This window comes from Oncorhynchus mykiss, chromosome Y (genome assembly GCF_013265735.2).
Source record: "Oncorhynchus mykiss isolate Arlee chromosome Y, USDA_OmykA_1.1, whole genome shotgun sequence".
Lineage (NCBI taxonomy): Eukaryota > Metazoa > Chordata > Actinopteri > Salmoniformes > Salmonidae > Oncorhynchus > Oncorhynchus mykiss.
The window spans coordinates 8,201,556-8,221,902 of record NC_048593.1 but is presented as its reverse complement, the minus strand read 5'-3'; the positions used below and the strand labels follow the sequence as shown (position 1 = coordinate 8,221,902).

Below are 20,347 nucleotides of genomic sequence, written 5' to 3'. Positions count from 1 at the left end.
GATATGATCATACTTTTCATAATGTGTAGTGCATAAGCAGTCACTGTTTTAAAGAGTGTGGAAATTAGGCTGTGTTCGATTATTCTTGAGCAGATTGTCTGATCTCCAAATTCTAATGAGTAGTCATTGAAGATGTAGGGTGATGTGTAGGTCAGTCAGTCTGCTGTTGCCGGCTGCAATGTAGCCAGTCTTAAACATGCACTGATGCTACTTCCCCTACCTTGCCCCAGGTCTCTATCCAGCGCCATTGACCCTGGTGTCGAGCTCAGCCCTTACATAGCACTGAACACAGAGGAGAGGAGCAAGAGGAGAGGATTGACGTATAAAGCAGTCGCTATAAAGCAGCCAAAGGTACAGTGACATACAGGAACAGTTAAGCCTGTTGCACACTGCCCATACAATGCCAAACAAACACCAACAGAAACTGAGTTGGCTAGGTGTGTCTATGTGTTGGGTATTGCATGGGCATTGTGCAAGGGGCTTTAGTGTGTGTTCTGATTTATCTGGAATAGGTTTGTGATGCATTGGGGTTTGTTGGCTTGGTTTGTTGACAATGGAATCTTTCGGTTGCTTTTTTTCATTAGACCAAGATTAAAAAACCCGTCAAGAGAGTGCTCCAATTTCTACCACTATCCAGGTACATTTTGTCAGTCTCATCTTGTCATATTTACCATAGTTGATAACACAATAGTACAATAAGGAGATAAATAAAGGAGTAGGAAATTACATGATTATAATCTAAGGGGTTCCTTGAGTCCAATCAAATTTTATTTGTCACCTGCTTCGTTAACAACAGGTAGACTAACAGTTAAATGATTACTTATGGGCATTTCCCAACAATGCAGAGAGAAAAAATGAGTGTAATGATAAAGTATTCTGCTTTGCAGGAAAAATGAATCAACTTGGAAGTGAAGCTTCAAGAATTCAAGAATTCTTCAAGAATTCTTATCAAATATTGAAATGTTGAACTTTTATTGTTGGTTGAATTGTTTGATTGGGAAGTATGTTAGTTGTGTTGAAATTGCACTTCAACTCTTTGTTGGTTTGTTCAACAATATTTGTATTATTCATATTTGTTTCATATTTGCATAGTAGGCTATTTTGATTAGGCCATTGATCTTCAATATTAACATTTTGAGAGTTGTTGAATGTTTTAAATGTCAATAAATGTTCTTCTACATCATGTTCATATTAATGTTGACAGAAAATCTGGCTAGAATTTGACAAGAAAGAGGAATGTACAGGTAACTGTCAAAGTAAAGGAAACACTTGAGTAAACGAGAGCCACCAAGTATATTGAATGCAGGTGCTTTGACACATGTGTGGTTCCTGAGTTAATTAAGTATATTAATATACATCATGCTTAGGGTCATGTATAAAAATGCATGGCTAGAACAAGAGATCTCAATGACTTTGAACGAGAGGTCTCAAAGGAGCATAGGGGTTCCAAAGTATGTGTATTTTACTATACTGCTGAGTACCAGAAGTCCTCACAATTGTACACCAAGGAAGAGCCTGACAAGTGAGGACATTTTGCAGGGCCTCACAAGGAAAACAGCTACTTTAGGCTCAGGGTTTGGGGTTAAGGTTAGGGGAAATCATTTTTAATGGGAATCAATTGTTGGTCCTCAAAGTATAGTAAAACAAATGTATGTCAGTCACCAGATCTCAACCCAATTGGACACTTATGGGAGGTTCTGGAGCAGCACCTGAGACAGCATTTTCCACCACCATCAACAAAATATCGAGTGGATGGGATTTCTTGTGGATGAATGGTGTCGCATCCCCAGTGGTGTGTATTCATGGATGTCAAGGAAAGCCAGGCTTCCTCAAATATTAGACTAATTAACAAAATATATACAGTACCAGTCAAAAGTTTGGGCACAACTCTTTATTTGTAATATTTTCTACATTGTAGAATAATAGTGTAGAGCAAAGGAAACTGCGCCCCTCTGTCTCAGTGTGTGTAGCCCATTTATCTGATGCTGTCTGGACTAAAAAGGTATGACATGTTGCCGCCGTAGCATTTCATTGATTGAACAAGCGTTTGACCTCCGATTGATAAAATTGGCTAATTATTTTATATAAACTATCAGCTTTCAGCTGAGCTCAACTGTGGGTTGTCCTGCTGCAGCATCCCCCCTCCCCCCAAGGGAGGCCAGTATGGATTTGGCTTCACAACAATCAAATCACATCCGTCAAAAACGTGTCTGTTTCTGGTCTGCTTGTGTTGATGTCCTGCAGTAGCTAGCTTGCTAAATCAACCCTTTTCTAAGCCATCGATGGAGATGTGGATTTGGACTTGTGGTTTTGAGGTTTTGACTTAATTATCTGTACAGGAAAATGATTATGATGGCGATTCTGATTTAACCATGGATTAATATTGGCTTGAGACGATTGAAGTTCTATATGTAGCATAGATGTAGACTCACATAACTAGCTAGTTAACATAGCTGATTAATAATTGCCCATGCGAAGAAGTTAGGCTAGCAAGAATTTTAGCTTCGTAGCCTATGACAACAAAAACTAAAAGTGTACTGTATGACAGAGCCATAGACCGTTTTGCCAACATGAAAGAGGAGGATGGCATTGGCGTTCAACTAGTCTAGAAGTAGAGTGAGTCGGCTTCCTATTTCGCAACATAGCATCCTTCATTCATGCTGCCAAACATACCCTCGTAAAACTGACCATCCTACTGATCCTTGACTTTGGCGATGTCATCTATAAAATAGCCTCCAACACTCTACTCAACAAATTGGATGTTTTGTCACCAAAGCCCCATATATCACCCATCACTGCGACCTGTACGCTATCGTTGGCTGGCCATCGCTTCATACTCGTATGTTTGTTTATTCCATGTGTAACTGTGTTGTTGTATGTGTCGAACTGCTGTGCTTTATCTTGGCCAGGTCGCAGTTGTAAATGAGAACTTGTTCTCAACTAGCCTACCTGGTTAAATAAAGGTGAAATAAAAAATTTAATAAAAGTCAACTTGTTTTTGTTTTTTATTACTTGAGCACGAAACAATTCATTACCGTGGACAGCCACATGATATTTAGCAACAATAATTGGACTAAATTGTTTTTGGTATCTTTAAGTTTGTTTTCACGTTATTAAGCTAATTATATATAGCCTAGTTGATTTGATGATGATGAAATGATGCTGGAATAGCGGAGGCAGTGCTCCTGTTGTCTTTGTGCTGACTTGCTGGTAACTCTGGTTCTATACTGAACAAAAATCTAAATGCAACATGCAACAATTTCAATGATTTTATACATTTAAATATATTATTATTTACAGTTCAAAAATATATTTACAGTTCATATTGACTGACTTTGTTGTCAGTCAATTGAAATAAATAAATTAGGCCCTAATCTATGGATTTCACATGACTGGGCAGGGGCACACCCATGGGTGGGCCTGGGAGGGCATAGGCCCCCACCCACTGGGGAAGCCAGGCCCAGCCAATCAGAATGAGTTTTTCTTCAAAAAAGGGCTTTATTACTGACAGAAATACTCATCAGTTTCATCAGCTGTCCGAGTGGCTGGTCTCAGACATCCCGTAGGTGAAGAAGTTGGATGTGGAGGTCCTGGGCTGGCGTGGTTACACGTGGTCTGCGGATGTAAGGCCGGTTGAAAGTATTACCACATTTTTGTAAACCACGTTGGAGGCGGCTTATGGTAGAGAAATTAACATTACATTTTCTGACAACAGCTCTGGTGGACATTTGTGCAGTCAGCATGCCAATAGCAAAACTTGAGACATCTGTGCTATTGTGTTGTGTGGCAAAACTGCACATTTTCAAGTGGCCTTTTATTGTCCCCAGCACAAGGTGCACCTGTGTAATGATCATGCTGTTTAATCAGCTTCTTGATATCCCACACCTGTCAGGTGGATGGATTATCTTGGCAAAGGGGAAATGCTCACCAACAGGGATGTAAACATATTTGTGCACAACATTTGAGAGAAATAAGCTTTTTGTGTGAAAGGTACATTTCTGGGATCTTTTATTTCAGCTCATGAAATCAACACTTTACATGTTGCGTTTATGTTTTTGTTCAGTATGGTTGTTTAGGAAACGGTTAAAACATTAACTTGTTTGACCACGCTGTAGGTCTAACTGTTTTTACATGCAATATTTGTTTTTTGGACTTCACCTGACAGATTGCTCTCCTGTTATGTGATTAAACAAAGGTATGTGTCATTCAATGTATTCCGCCACTGTGTGACAGTTGTCTTTTTGTTGTCTCCCGTGGCTTAAGAAGGAATGCAAACAACACAATTATCACAAACTAACTTGTAATATGTATTTTTTACTAGCTTGACTTCCCCAGTGATTTTACACAGGCACCGCTACTGCACATCTCACAAATGGAGTTCAAAACACTTGTAGAATATACGCCAATGCGCATTGATTTTATTTATTTATTTTTTATTTCACCTTTATTTAACCATGTAGGCAAGTTGAGAACACGTTCTCATTTACAATTGCGACCTGGCCAAGATAAAGCAAAGCAGTTCGACACATACAACGACACAGAGTTACACATGGAGTAAAACAAACATACAGTCAATAATACAGTATAAACAAGTCTATATACGATGTGAGCAAATGAGGTGAGATAAGGGAGGTAAAGGCAAAAAGGCCATGGTGGCAAAGTAAATACAATATAGAAAGTAAAACACTGGAATTGATGCTGTTCTGGCGGCTCGTGGTGGCCCTTCGCGCAATTTAAGATGCTTTATGTAGGTGTTTCCATTATTTTTGGAAGTGGTGGCGGCAAGGTAGCCTAGTGGTTAGAGCGTTGGAAGTTCAAATCCCTGAGCTGACAAGGTACAAATCTGTCGTTCTGCCCCTGAACAGGCAGTTAATCCACTGTTCCTAGGCCATTGAAAATAAGAATTTGTTCTTAACTGACCTGCCTAGTTAAGTAAAGGTAAAATAAGTTTAAACAATTGTGGAAGTTACCTGTACATTGATTTTGTAACACATTTCAATAAAGTGTTTATTCAAATGAATGAGTGTTCGTGGGAGTTGTGGTCCAATAGAAATGATTGTCGCTTGATCTAGCGCGCACGAAACATCCAATGGACTACAACTACTCAGTCACATTTTTATTTGACCTTCAGTGGGAGGGTACAGAGCCGAATCAAGCATGGCAGCCGGAGTTTTTACCAAAGGTACAGTTTATTTACATTATACAATACATTTATGTACGTTGGTTGTGCTTCTAAAGAAAATAGGCGTGGGCCTGATTTCTTTGTCTCGCTTCCTCCCGCACCCTCTGGCTTTCTGTCCGACTCCCACCCACTACCGCAAGGATTGTCCAAAACCCGACCCAGTCCCAACAATTTTACACCCTACAGGCAGTAACAAATGCGCAAAAATAATTTAAGAAATTGGTTAAATTACCCGAGATTCTCAGGTGGCCCATTATTTTAGGCTATCTGTATTACTGGGCTACAGTATACTAGTATTTGACATGCACAAGTACGGTGAAATGACTTAATTGCAATCTCAAAACCCAACAATCCAATAATCAATAACAATGTATTACTAGAAAAAAAGACGAGGAATAGAAAATATGAAATACACAAAGCAAGTAAGTAAGCAAGCATACAATATACAGGAAATATTTAAAAAGTCAGTTCCAATACCATATTTACATGTGTAGGGATACTGTGATGGAGTGATGGATATAAGAACAGTAGCAGCAGCTTGTATGTGAGTGGGTGTGTAGAGTCAGTATAAATGTACGTGCATATTATGTGTGAGTGAGCAAATTATGCAGTGAGTGTTGGAGTGACAGTGAGTGTGTAGGGCCCTGTGAGTGTGCATAGAGACAGCGCAAATATTGAAATAAAAGGCCAATAAAGATACATGGCAAAGAGTCCGTGCAGCTCTTTTCTTATAGCTATTTATCAGTTGTATTGCTTGGGGATAGAAGCTATTCAGTAGCATTTTGGTGTCAGACTTGATGCACCGGTACCTCTTGCCATGCTGCAGTAGAGAAAATAGTCTATGGCTTGGGGTCTTTGACAGTTTTCCAGGCGTACTTTTCACACCGCTTGATGTAGAGGTCCTGGATGGCAGGGAGCTCTGTCTGCACACAAACTCAAAAAAATAAATAAACATCCCTTTTTCAGGACCCTTTCTTTCAAAGATAACTCATAAAAATCCAGATAACTCCTTCATTGTAAAGGGTTTAATCATTGTTTCCCATGCTTGTTTAATGAACCATAAACAATTAATGAGCATGCACCTGTGGAACTGTCGTTAAGACACTAAGAGCTTACAGACGATAGGCAATTAAGGTCACAGTTATGAAAACCTAGGACACTAAAGAGGCCTTTCTACTGACTCTGAAAACACCAAAAGAAAGATTCCCAGGGTCCCTGCTCATCTGCATGAACATGCCTTAGGCATGCTGCAAGGAGGCATGAGGACTAAAGATGTGGCCAGGGCAATAAATTGCAATGTCCGTACTGTGAGACGCCTAAGACAGAGCTACATGGAGACAGGATTGATCGTCCTCAAAGTGGCAGACCACGTGTAACAACACCTGCACAGGATCAGTACATCCGAACATCACACCTGCGGGACAGGTACAGGATGGCAACAACAACTGCCCGAGTTACACCAGGAATGCACAATCTCTCCATCAGTGCTCAGACTGTCCACAATAGCCTGAGAGAGGCTGGACTGTGGGCTTGTAAGCCTGTTGTAAAGGCAGGTCCTCACCAGACATCACCGGCAACAACGTCGCCTATGGGCACAAACCCACCGTCGCTGGACCAGACAGGACTGGCAAAAAGTGCTCTTCACTAACGAGTCACGGTTTTGTCTCACCAAGGGTGATGGTCAGATTCACGTTTATCGTCGAAGGAATGAGCGTTACACCGAGGCCTGTACTCTCCCTCCATCGATTTGGAGGTGGAGGGTCCGTCATGGTCTGGGACGGCGTGTCACAGCATCATCGGACTGAGCTTGTTGTCATTGCAGGCAATCTCAACACTGCGTTACAGGGAAGACATCCTCCTCCCTCATCTGGTACCCTTCCTGCAGGCTCAGCCATACTGCTCGTGCTGTACGTGATTTCCTGCAAGACCGGAATGTCAGTGTTCTGCCATGGCCAGCGAAGAACCCAGATCTCAATCCCATTGAGCACGTCTGGGACCTGTTGGATCGGAGGGTGAGGGCTAGGGCCATTCCCAACAGAAATGTCCGGGAACTTGCAGGTGCCTTGGTGGAAGAGTGGGGTAACATCTCACAGCAAGAACTTGCAAATCTTGTGCAGTCCATGAGGAGGAGATGCACTGCAGTACTTAATGCAGCTGGTGGCCACACCAGACTGTTACCTTTGTTCAGGGACACATTCCATTTCTGTTAGTCCCATGTCTGTGGAACTTGTTCAGTTTATGTCTCAGTTGTTGAATCTTGTTATGTTCATACAAATATTTACACATGTTAAGTTTGCTGAAAATAAACGCAGTTGACAGTGAGAGAACGTTTATTTTTTTGCTGAGTTTATATCAGCCAATATGCAAGATGTAGTTTGAAGAGCAAAACATTTTCAGACGGAGTAAACTATAGCCTAATCGTATTTAGGAAGTACATTTCCTTGGAAAGATGACTGCCCCGTGCTTCTCCGCCCATGCATAGGCTATATCTTTCTCTATTTAATTGAGACCACACACGCACCTAAACTCTCACGTATGGCTACTGAACTTAAAGCAACAAGAATGATGACAGCAACACTTGCTACGTTTTGCAAATAAGATATAATTTAAATTTGGGAAAATATTCAGACTCCTTCCCCTTTTCCACATTTTATTACATGACAGCCTTATTGTACAATTGATTACATTCTTTTTTTTTCTCCTCAATCTATACACAATTTACCCCAAAATTACAGATACATTATTTACATAGGTATTCAGACCCTTTGCAATAAGACTCGAAATTGAGCTCTGGTACATCCTGTTTCCATTGATCATCCTTGATGTTTCTACAACTTGATTGGAGTCACCTGTGGTAAATTAAATTGATTGGACATGATTTGGAAATGCACACACCTGTCTATATAAGGTCCCACAGTTGACAGTGAATGCCAGAGCAAACCAAGCCATGAGGTCGAAGGAATTGTCCGTAGAGCGTAGAGACAGGATTGTGTTGATGCACAGATCTGCGGAAGGGTACCAAAATATTTCTGCAGCATTGAAGGTCCCCTAGAACACAGTGGCCTCCATCATTCTTAAATGGAAGAAGTTTAGAACCCCCCCCCCAAGACACTTCCTAGAGCTGGCCGCCCCGCTAAACTGACCATTCGGGGGAGAAGGGCCTTCCTGAAGGACAACCATCACTGCAGCACTCCACCAATCAGGCCTTTATGGTAGAGTGGCCAGATGGAAGCCACTCCTCAGTAGGACTGGGTAATATGGCCCAAATATATCACGGTATTTTAAAAAATTGGATTATATTTTTTGTTTTTGAATAATAAAAGTTCTACATTTGCTTTGAGTAGTGAGTGATCCTAGAGTGGCAACACATACAATCTAAGTGATTTCAGTGAGTCTTCTTTCTGATTGTTTTACACTGTTCAATTCCACAAACAAATTATGTGAATTGGACAATTTTCCTGTCCTGCTGAGCATTCAAAATGTAACAAGTACTTTTAGGTGTCAGGGAAAATGTTTGGAGTAAAAAGTACACTTATCTTTAGGAATGTAGTTTAGTAAAAGTTGTCAAAAATAGGAAAGTGCAGATACAAAAAAAAAAACAGACTTAAGTAGTACTTGAAAGTATTTCTACTCAATTGAGAGAATTTCCACACTGCCACGTAGCGCTCCACGATATGGACAAATAATCAAGGACTTATTTTTAACCGACTGTTGCAATTGTGATTTGACTTACGAATTAGAGCAAACTGTTGGAATCATGGAAATAGAATGACTATTCTAATTCTACTGTTATAATAGTGAACACTTTAAATACAGTGTTTGAGATGACAATTAATTAAAATGCCAGGGAGAAGTTATTGTGACATGGTAGGAACTAAAGTGTTGATAAGTGTTTCCTAGGGGACCATATAAGCTTTGGCTACATTGCATGTTTTCTCTTAGCTACTTAATGTAGCCAACATATTCTTGCTTTGCATATTACTCTTTGATTTAGAAGATACTGTTGCACAAACAACATGCAGATTTAGGTCTACACCATCACTGGTATTATCAGGCTGTATTAGCTAGCTAAGTTTGCTCTTACTCAGTACATTTTATTTGCTAGCTGTTAGCGGCTAACAATTAGCATCTCACAAGATTTAGGGCAACTTGCTAAGAACCTGTGTTTGCTTTGTCATTATGGGCCATTGTGTGTAGATTGAGGGGAGAAAACAATTTAATCAATTTTAGAACAAGGCTGTAACAAAATGTGGAAAAAATCAAGGGTTCTAATACTTCTGGATGCACTGTAGCCTAAATTTTTAGGAGGACGAGTGGCAGGCAGAGGTGTAATTAATACTTATTGAAAATGAAAACACTTGCTCACCATTGTAGCCTAATCAATGCGCGTGGTCTGCCTTTTTTTACTGCACCTTGACTGATGTTGGTTGAGCTCCCTACACTTTCTGTTATCAATATTTATTTACAGGCACTGTAGTAAACAAGTCTAATCATATGTAGTTCATTTCATATTTAACTGCCACTTGATTCTCCGCCCATGTAGGCAGCCTATTCTATTGAAATGAGACCAGACATACTAGGCACACTTGAACTGACCAACTATAGAGGAGAGGTAGGCTACTGAAGTTGAACCAGTGAATTCTGAGTGTTTGAATAATGCAATAACAAAAAAGTGCTTTTAATACAATAGGTAGGCTTAAAATAATGCATGCAAAGCAGCAAGACAAACATTTTCAAATAATCTGCGGGACAATAAATATTTTAATGCCAAAGTCATCTGACTGCCCGCTCCTGGCGCACCGCAATGATCTCTGTCAGGTCCATCGGGAATGCAGCCCTCTACGTCACACATTCAAATCAAGTGGGATGGTCAGCGTTACAATGTAATCGCTTATATGTTGTAGTTTAGCTACTGTCGTAATTTTATGACTGCTAGCTAACTTTATGCCGGTGTGTTCCTTAGGTTTGTGCGGGCTCCATCACCCCTGGCTTGTTGCAGCCGGATATTCCTGTAGTGGACCGCTCTGTGCGACTGCTGTGGCCGTCAAAACACTCCCCTTGCAAACTGACAGCACAAGTAGGCAGTTGTCAGTGACATGTACATTTAGCTGTCTTACAGTAGTTATAGGTATAGATATTAAGTTTCACACTCATTCACAAACATTCTCTACTTCACCATCACAAGGAGATCTCTTCTCTCTTTTTTTTTTGTAGATGTCACTGACAAGATCCTGAACCTTCCCCTTGAAATGCCAGATTTCTTCCGCTTGTCAGAACTGTTCTCCTTGAAAGATCTATTCGATGCCAGAGTTCACCTCGGCCACTAGAAAGGCTGCGCAGACAGGTGTGTTGAATATGATTTCCATATTTCATCTAACAGTTGCACTATGATTTTTTGTCAACTTGACATTGTGCTTCACATTAGACTTATGACTGATCTACCATCTTGGATCAGACAAGTAGAATAAAAAATCTCCATTGGACAAAATGTTTGTCAGCTTTCAGATATTAGAGACAACATGTAAGTATAAACAGACTGACGTTCTCACACAAACAATCTCTGGTTTCTCTCTCTCCTTTGCTCCCACTCTTTCTCCCTCCCTCTCTTGTAGGCTGATGGAGCCCTACCTATTCGGCAGTCGTCTGGACCAAGACATCATCGACCTAGACCAGACAGTGGAGCACCTCCAGAGCGCCCTAAACTTTACCGCCCACATCGCCTACCGTGGCAGTGTCATCCTCTTCGTCTCACGCCGCCGCCAGTTTGGTCACCTGGTGGAGAGCACGGCGCAAGACTGCGGAGAATATGCCCACACACGCTACTGGCAGGGCGGCCTGCTCACCAATGCACCCATCCAGTATGGCCCGGGGGTTCGGCTGCCTGACCTCATAGTCTTCTTCTCAACGCTCAACAACGTCTTCCAGCAGCACGTGGGGGTCCGCGATGCGGCCAAGATGAATATACCCACAGTGGGGCTGGTGGACTCTAACTGCAACCCCAGCCTGGTGACTTACCCGGTGCCTGGGAATGACGACACACCAGCCGCTATGGAGTTGTACTGCCGCCTGTTCAAGATGACCATCAACCGAGCCAAGGACAAGAGGAGACAGATGGAGCTGCTGCAGGGTCGATCAGCAGTGGGCCTCACAACAAGCTCCTAGTGAGCGGCAACAAGTGGGAATGAAGGGCCCCTGTTTGAGTTCTTTGAAAATGCATTCTTCTTTACTCCCTTGAAGTAATACCTGATCTGAAGTAACAGGATAGGTGAAATCTTTACCTTTTGGCTAAGAGAGTAGTATCTGGAGGCAAGTGTTCCACTTCTTAGTTTGCCCCAACATATGGATATCAGATTATGGATTTATGACAAAGAAGAGAAGATAGAGGATTCATTTTCAGTATTTGAACATGGACAAGGACATGGACATTACTGCTAAAATACTCTGAATACTCTGAAGCATCATGTTTCAGCAACAGATTTGGTGAATTTGTACAGAATTGTTGCTCTTTTTCTAGATGTATCTGGAGAAACTGGTGTACAAAATGTGTAATTCCAATGTTTGTTCCATCATCAACTGATCCAGGTTTGATCAGCATGTTTCCATAATATTGCTAAATCTCAGCTTGTTTTTCATTGTCTGGTCAAATTCAATGAAAAAAATAGCATTTCTGTATCAAATGACATGATTGCACTACACTCATTCTATATATCAAGCAAACTTTATTTTCACAAAATTTGTTTGGTCTCTTTTGTATGTATTTTTCTACACGCACACTTAGTGGTTTTTAATACTGGGCTAAAATCTTAGTGTACAAGTCATGTCCAACTAGTGCAAAAAAAAACTATTACTTTGGCAATGACTAAATTCATCTAATTCTTGTGCCAATAAAATGTATAGCTATGGCATGTTTATTATTACATATGAAAACATGAAACTTACACCAAGCAGAGTGATCATGGTGACTCCAGTGGAAGGGTTATTGCACCCACTGTATAGCAATCAACATATCAGATGTCTTCATCGTAGCTTCTATTTTTGGTCAACTTAAACCATGTTTCCATCCAGTTTTTATGTGAGTTAAGTCCTGTCGTATTTAAAAACCAGGACAGCTGTTTTGGAAACAGGAAATGTAAGTAGAATTTTATGAGGACAGATCATTTGTTTGTTGAACATGGTGGGATCTTTTTGCGTCTGTAAAGTTAATTATGTGTAATGGCAGTGGAAACACCTTTATGCGCAAATATTGAAATGATAACCCTCCTATCGTAGTAAATTTGGAGTGGTGATAATATGGTGTGTGTTTCTCCCACTACGACTCGCAAGACTATTAAGTTTTATTAGGCTACAGATTAAATATTGTAAATAATGATGAACTTCACCGGATGGTGAAGGTGCACTGTGATATTGATGCTCCTTTCCAATAAATATTGTGGGTCTTATTCTGGTGACATGATTGATGCTTGACTGCCGTTTGACAAACACAAATATTCTCACTCTTATCCATAATCTCATGTAGATCAGGAATGTGAAACTTTAGTGGGGGTGGGGGCCACAAAAAAACTGAACTCACCATGGGGGCTGCAGTGGCTCTGCGTACCCCACCCCTGCCCTCCCCTCTGTGAGCAAAACATTTTATAGCCCCCCTCGTGCCAGCGAAGAGAAAATAATTCCTACAATTTTGCCATGGGAGGTAGAGAAAATGTTGCCATTTTAAAGCAAGTTTGCTGCAATTCTACTCATTTCGCCATGGAGAGGATAGAAAGAATTGCAGTTTCACCGGTAATTTCCTACAATTTTATAATTAAAAACAGTTTGCGATCAATGGGCCACACCCTGGTCGGTAATTCGACCATGCTTACTACAAGTTTAGATAGCTGTCCTCTAGACTAATTTACCAATCTAAATACATTTAGCGGCTGCTGATGCGCAACCAAATTTCGAAATTGCACCTTGTGTATTCTATTATGCTGACTCTCGACAGTAGGTTGAGACCCAGACAGTTCCTAAAAAAATAAATACATTGGGGCCACAGCGTCAACAGCCTATCAGCACTGTGACCTGTTGGTTAGAGCAGGGTTTCCCAAAGTCGGTCCAGGGGCTCCCCTCCCCTGTGTGCACGTTTTGTTTTTTGCCCAAGCACTGCAAAGCGGATTCAAACAATCAAAGATTGATGCGTTGGTAAATTGAATCAGCTGTGTAGTGCTAGGGAAAAACACCAAACATTCACCTGGGGGCCCAGGACCGACTATGGGAAACGTTGGGCTAGAGTGCACATGACAAGGCCAGAGTAGGCATATTTGCTATTTAATTAATGCAACAGTTTTAGTGAAAAAACTATCGGTAGAGTTGAAAATGCGATGGAAACATATTGAACTATAAGCTTTTTTTTAGCTCACTGATTTTGATCCGCAAAAAGTACATTTGGTTGAAACCCCACTGGTGTGGAAAGGCGCATATTTACTTTTTGCTTATTCTGCAGTTTTCACTTAAATCTGCCGCCAATTGGACGGAAACCTAGCTAGTCGACCTGTATGCGATTGAATGAAACCACTCGAATGCATATTTTGCTTGCCTTAAATTGTCCTTCAAAGATTCCGTAGGTGATCCTTATAAATAGACACCACCCCGTTTTTCGTTCTCTTGTTCTCACTCAGAAGTCTGAGCATGGTGAGTAGCACATTTTGGTTTACGTGTTTTAGTTTCAGGCCAACCTACTGTAATACATGAGTATTTGAGTACTTGTTGTCTAGTGCAGCAGCGTGTGTGTGTATTTATTTTTATTTCCACTCTAAAATTGAGTTGTAACCATTCGCACGTGGTTCCGTACTACTGTACAGACCGTTTCTGATACGGTTGGCAACGATGTTTCGGGAACGTCCTGAGAAATATTCGAAGTAACATGTTGCTGATTCAATTAACGCATGTAACTTACTTAGCCGCAATTGCCAACAGCCAATGTCAGACTAACAAAAGTAGCTCACTGACTGCCAATCACTCACGTCCTATACGTTTAATGTCTAGCGGGATATGCATGTTTTTATGCATTTTCTTTAAAATGTCCTCTTGTTAATTAGAGGCGTTATTGGTGACCTATTGGTGTCACTGTCCAAGCAGATGGCACATGAACGTAGCAGTAAGGCCTGCCTCTTCTCCCTGAAAGAATATGCTACACCAGAGTAAGCTACACCAGGTGGCATTTGGAACTCTGTCCAGTCTTTAGAAAGTTGTGTAATTGGTCTGTGATGAGAAATCATGCACCACGCTGAACTTGTGATGGATAACCTCTACCACATTATCTGAGACCTGCACAGACATGGTTACAAATAAATACTGGTTCATAAGGCTGGGTTGTGAATGCTTGGTTCTGGTTTCCCTGACATGGATTAAGCCTACTTCTGGGCTAAAGCTATTTTTATGGCAAATCCATATAGGCCCCTACTAACAGTTTAATGGGCTTGTTTCTCAGAAGACCAGTTTTACCAATGGTCCTTCTTGGTGGTTCTTTCCCTTTGTGATGTAACGGTCTACAATGCCACTTACAATGAGCGGGCAGACAAACGAACCAATGATGGCACGGCTGCCCTATTCAGTGGGCATATAGAACCAGCCTGATATGCCCAGGTATCATATCCTGTCCTCTCGGTGAGGGGGATATGACCTATTAATCGAGCACATTTGATCTTGGTGTGACTGATGCTTTAGAACAGGTGTATTGAACACTTGCTATAGGACAGGGTTTCCCCAAAATGTCCGGTTGACCCCAAGGGGTGCACATTTTGGGTTTTGTCTAAGCACTACACAGCTGATTTTAAATAATCAACTAATCATCAAGCTTTAATAATTTCAATCAGTTGTTGGTGCAAAAACCAAAACGATACCCTTCAAGGTCTGGAGCCTGCTGGTGTTCTGCTCTACCTGATAATTGCACCCGCCTGGGGTCCCAGTGATTTAGAGGAAACCAACTCAGTGGAACTGGCTTTGAGGTCCAGACTAACTACCTACTTGGACTAACTACTTATTATATCTACACTTTGACTATTTGTTGGCTTTTTTTAAAAAAAATTTTTTTTTACTTTGCTCTGTTTCCTTAACTTTTACCATCCTGTTAATTTCAGATAAAGGTTGGTCTGGGGGTGCAGCACTGCTTGCTGACTTACTGGTTAGTGGGTCATGTGACGCCACAAGCCACGGTAAGTCCTTGCCTCAATTGGTTATGCACTGGCTAAGTGTCTTGTTCTCCTAGCAATCTGCCCCTTGAGGTGTTGCAGTCCGACTGTACGTGTTGAGCCTGTGTCATGAGGGGCGGAGAGCGACAGGGCTATGTCTACGCCAAGGACCCAGAACAGTGGGTACTTGGAGTGATCATAGCGGCAACAGTGTATGAAATGTAATGCTGGTAAATGACGGGTTCATATCATACATTTAACGTTCCGTTTTCTCTGGTTGTCCTTAGGATGTGAAGCTGCCAATGCGAAACTGGTATACCGCTGGTTGGTGTCCTAGCGGCTGTGACCTGGAAGTAGCAGAATGATTGCCGCCTTTCCTCCCTGAAAGAATGCTGTGCAGTGTGCACATAACAGCGGTGAGCAGCATCCATGGCATTTAAACTTTAGGTCTTAAAATAAATGTGTTATAGGTCTGTGATGAGAAATCATGCACCACGCTGAACTTGTGATGGATAACCTCTACCACATTATCTGAGACCTGCAGAGACATGGTTACAAATAAATACTGGTTCATAAGGCTGGGTTGTGAATGCTTGGTTCTGGTTTCCCCGACATGGATTAAGCCTACTTCTGGGCTAAAGCAATTTCATTGGAGAATCCATATTCCATACCCCTAACAGTTTAATTGGCTTGCTTTTCAGAAGACCAGTTACTAATGGTACTTCTTGGTGGTTCTTGCCCTTTGCAATGCCACTGTGAAAATGAGCGGGCAGACTGAAACTAACCAATGATGGCACGGCTGTCCTGTTCAGTGGGCATGGAACCGGGCCTAATTGGCCCAGGTATCCATCCCCCTCACCGGGAGGAAAGGGCATGTCTATGATCTATTAATCAAGCACATTTGCGCTTGATATGACTGATGCTTTAGAACAGGGGCATTCAACCCTTGCCCTACGACAGGGTTTCCCAAAATGTCCTCTTGACCCAGAGGGCTGCACGTTTTGCTTTTGTCGAAGCACTGCACAGCTGATTTAAATTAACTAATCAAGCTTTGATCACTTTAATCAGTTGTGTTGGTGCAAAATCCAAAACGCTACCCTTTGAGGTCTGGAGCCTGCTGGGGTTCTGTCCTACCTGATAATTGCACCCACCTTGGGTCCCAGTTTTAAATCAGTCCCCGGTTTAGAGTAAAACTCAGTGGAACTGGCTTTGAGGTCCAGACTTTGAGGGCTGTTGCACTAGCAGCGATCTACTTGGACTAACTTAATAGATCTACACTGACTATTTGTTGGTTTGTTTTGTAACCGTTACCATCTTGTTATTTTCAGATAAAGGATGGTCTGGGGGTGCAGCAGTGCTGACCTACTGGTTATAGTGGGGGGCGCCACAAGCCACGGTTAGTCCTTGCATAGTTTGGTTACGCACTGGCTAAATGTATTGTTCTCTTAGCAATCTGCCCCTTGAGGTGTTGCAGTCCGACTGTACGTGTTGAGCCTGTGTCATGAGGGGCGGAGAGTGACAGGGCTATGTCTACGCCAAGGACCCAGAACAGTGGGTACTTGGAGTGATCATAGCGCCAACATTGGCAGCAGTATATGAAATGTAATGCGGGTAAATGACCGGGGTTCATATCATACATGTAACGTTCAGTTTTCTCTGGTTGTCCTTCAGATGTGAAGCTGCCAATGAGAAATTGGTATATTGGTGTCCTAGCAGATGTAACCTGGAAGTAGCAGAATGATTGCCGCCTTTCCTCCCTGAAAGAATGCTGTGCACAGAACGGTAAGCAACATCCATAGCATTTTAACTTTTTAAGTCTTAAAAGAAAATGTTTAATAGGTCTGTGATGAGAAACCATGCACCACGCTGAACTTGTGATGGATAACCTCTATACCACATTATCTGAGACCTGCAGAGACATAGTTACAAATTCACACAAGCCCTGTTAATGCTACACTGAGCAAATGAACGGGTTGGTTTCATGAGATGAAATAAAAGCTCGCAGAAATCTTCCATGCGCACAAGAACCTTATTTCTCAAATGTTTTGCACAGACTTGTTTATACCTGTTAGTGAGCATTTTCCTTTTCCAAGATGATCCATCCACCTGATATGTGACATAAGCTTCTTTATTAAACAGCATGATCATTACACAGGTAATAAAATAAGCCGTTTTGTCAACACAATGTCACAGATCTCTCATGTTGAAGGAGCGCAATTAGTATGCCGACTGCAGGAATGTCAACCAGAGCTGATGCCAGATTTGGATATTAATTTCTCTACCATAAGCAGCCTCCCAACATTTTAGAATTTGTCAGGACTTCCATATTTTCACCTATAGGATCTGAGACCGCTACCCAGACAGCTGAAACTGGATTTGCTCAACATTCAGTTCTGCATGGACTGTCAAACAGTCTCAGGACACTTGGGTGTCTTGACCTGACTATGCTTACCTTTGCTGGGGGAGTTGGTGTGCGAGGAGTTGGCGTGTGCCCTTCACAGGTGTATCCCAGTTTCAACTGTACCGGTTAGATGGCAGGTTGTGTGGGTGCGCAGTTTGATGTCAAAGTTACAAAGAGTGCCCTATGGTGGCAGTGGTGTTACGATATGGGCAACTACATACAAATTGCTGTCGATAACATGTAATTGTGTTCGAGGTTCCGTGATGAGATCCTGAAGCTCGTTGTGCCGCCATCTGTCTCACCTCGTGTTTCAGCGCTAATCCATGGCCCTATGTTGTAATGATCTGTACACAATTCCTGTGAGCTGAAATGTCCCGTTTCTTCCATGGCTTACATACACAGAGCATGTTTATGATGCTTTGTATGATTGCGTGTTCCTACAATATCATCAACTTCGAACAGGCCACACTCTATGCGAAGGAGATGTTGTGATGCCTGAGGTAAATGGTTGTTGCACAAGCCTTTATCTGTGACAAATCTATTCCCTGTCATGTGAAATCTACAGATTAGGGCCTACTGGATTTAGTACCATAGCCTGATTTCCTTGACTTAACTCTGAAAGTGAAATTGGTTCGGTATAGATTAAACCTACTAATGGACTAAAGCTCTTTCAATGGAGAATCCATGTAGGCACCAATGTTTTAATAGGTTTGTTTTTCAGCACATGTATTAATGGTGTTTCCGACCTCTTGATGTACTTGTGGCTCCAATTGCGTGACAAACTGACCCACAATGACTTGACTGCCTGCTTTAGTGGGAAGCAGGTACGGCACAGTCTCAGGTACCCAGACCCTCACCAGGAGGGCAGAGTGTCCTAACCTATTAATCACGCACGTTTGGTGCAATACTCAAGAACTAGCATCAATGTATTTGGACCCACTACTTAATGTGTATGCTGTTGCCTTGATATGTTGCTCTTCAAACTTACCTGTTACATCTTTATTTTCAGAGTCTGGCAGTGTGGGGTTGACATGGAGCCACAGGTCATTGTAAGTCTGCCTCATTTGGTTATACACTGGCTAAATGTATATTGGGCTCATTGAAATCTGCCCCTTGAGGTGTTGCAGTCCGACTATGTGTTGATCCTGTGTCATGAGGGGCGGAGAGTAACCGGGCTACGTCTACGCCAAGGACCCAGGACAGTGGGTACTTGGAGTGACTATGGCGCCGATATTGGGACCCATTTTAAAGGGTTGCCAGGTTTTTAATTTTTATTCTCACCAATTTCCTCTGTTGCTAGATGGGACAGGTGCTGAAGAATGACTGAAGATGAAAGGTGGCAGTACCTTAGAAGAAAGCAGATTGTTCAGTTGCTGGTCCAAGACTCGGGTGCCATTTGATTTTGTGTATGCAGCTGCCACTATTATAGCCATTAGATGCTGTTAAACTGAGCTCGCTGTGATTAAGTTTCTGGTTATCACACGGAAACCCTTCACTCGGTGACTTAGGTGAAATTGGCTCAACAAATAAATAAACGATGTACCTGCCCTGTTTGATTTGAATAAATGTATTGCTTTCAAGATAATTCAAATAAGCTCAAGCTGATCTGTGGCTTTTTTTTAAGCATTTCTTCAGATGCCCTTTACTATGACAACTACAGAGAACTGAATGTTGATGTGTGAAGTCACAGGTCTGCTGGAATGGATGGACAAACTACACAATGGTAACAGGATTAAAGGTCGGCAGATTAATCGGAATGGCAGACTAAGTTTTCATAACAATCGGCATTTTTGGACACCGATCATGGCCGATGCGATTGCAGCGAAGAGCTAGCATTAAACGCGCCTGTTTTATAAATCTTAACCATGTAGTTAACTAGTGAATGTTATTTCCAGCGTGTTCTGCGTTGCCTTTTAAATTATTGAAATTTAGCCTACTTTGCCAAATGGGTGATTGTAAAAGTATTTGTGAAAAGCACTTGTGTACCTAACCTTAAACCGATACAAGTATTTAACATCAATATTTGGTTACTATTGCCTGCAAACATGAATTTCATAACTAGGGAAATTGTCACGTGTGTGTAACGGAGTCGAGGTATATGCAGCAGTTGCGAACTGTGAAGACTTTCTTCCTAACAAAGATAACAAACTTCGCCAAACGGGATGATTTAATAAAAGCGCATTTGCGAAAATAAGCACAATCATACCTACCTATAAACACACTTTTAAACCTGCATATCTAGTTAAAAGTATGTTAGCAGGCAATATTAAACTAGGGAAATTGTCACTTGCATTCAGGGTATTTGCAACAGTTCGAGCTAATAGTGATTCAATTGTTCACGTCACTCGCTTTGAAACCCTAGCGCTGCTTCGAGGGTGGCTGTGTTCCTGGTTCGAGCCCAGGAAGCTATGCTGTTACACTGACAAAGTGCCTATAAGAGAGAGTCCTATAACCTCAACCTAAAACTTCTTACCTGGGAATATTGAAGACTCATGTTAAAAGAACCACCAGCTTTCTCATGTTCTGAGCAAGGAACTTAAACGTTAGCTTTTTTTTACAGTAAATTGAACATGTTTCATTAGAGGCTAAATGGATTGG

At 41.7% G+C, this 20,347-nt stretch overlaps 1 protein-coding gene, 1 long non-coding RNA gene and 3 other non-coding genes across 8 annotated transcripts; all 5 read left to right on the top strand.

Moving 5' to 3' along the window:
* The first annotated feature begins 5,057 nt into the window (after positions 1–5,057).
* On the top strand, positions 5,058–12,621 carry LOC110509589 (28S ribosomal protein S2, mitochondrial). Its single transcript, XM_036968142.1, is given in 4 exon segments — positions 5,058–5,182; positions 10,146–10,269; positions 10,397–10,526; positions 10,795–12,621. Coding segments are annotated over 4 exon segments (897 nt in total). The 5' UTR covers positions 5,058–5,089; the 3' UTR covers positions 11,345–12,621.
* Positions 12,622–13,251: 630 nt separating this feature from the next.
* LOC110509588 lies at positions 13,252–19,360 on the top strand. 4 transcript variants are annotated; one of them, XR_005040376.1, is made up of 7 exons: positions 13,252–13,849; positions 15,298–15,372; positions 15,636–15,764; positions 16,677–16,744; positions 17,020–17,130; positions 18,759–18,798; positions 19,050–19,360. It is a non-coding gene; the product is annotated as an uncharacterized LOC110509588 (long non-coding RNA). The 4 variants fall into 4 exon arrangements; XR_005040377.1 differs by lacking the exon at positions 13,252–13,849 and adding an exon at positions 14,269–14,315; XR_005040375.1 differs by lacking the exon at positions 13,252–13,849 and adding an exon at positions 14,269–14,358.
* On the top strand, positions 15,429–15,560 carry LOC118945698. Its single transcript, XR_005040813.1, has one exon. It is a non-coding gene; the product is annotated as a small nucleolar RNA SNORA17 (small nucleolar RNA).
* LOC118945695 lies at positions 16,801–16,932 on the top strand. The gene has a single exon (XR_005040810.1). It is a non-coding gene; the product is annotated as a small nucleolar RNA SNORA17 (small nucleolar RNA).
* On the top strand, positions 18,855–18,984 carry LOC118945696. Its single transcript, XR_005040811.1, has one exon. It is a non-coding gene; the product is annotated as a small nucleolar RNA SNORA17 (small nucleolar RNA).
* Positions 19,361–20,347: the final 987 nt, after the last annotated feature.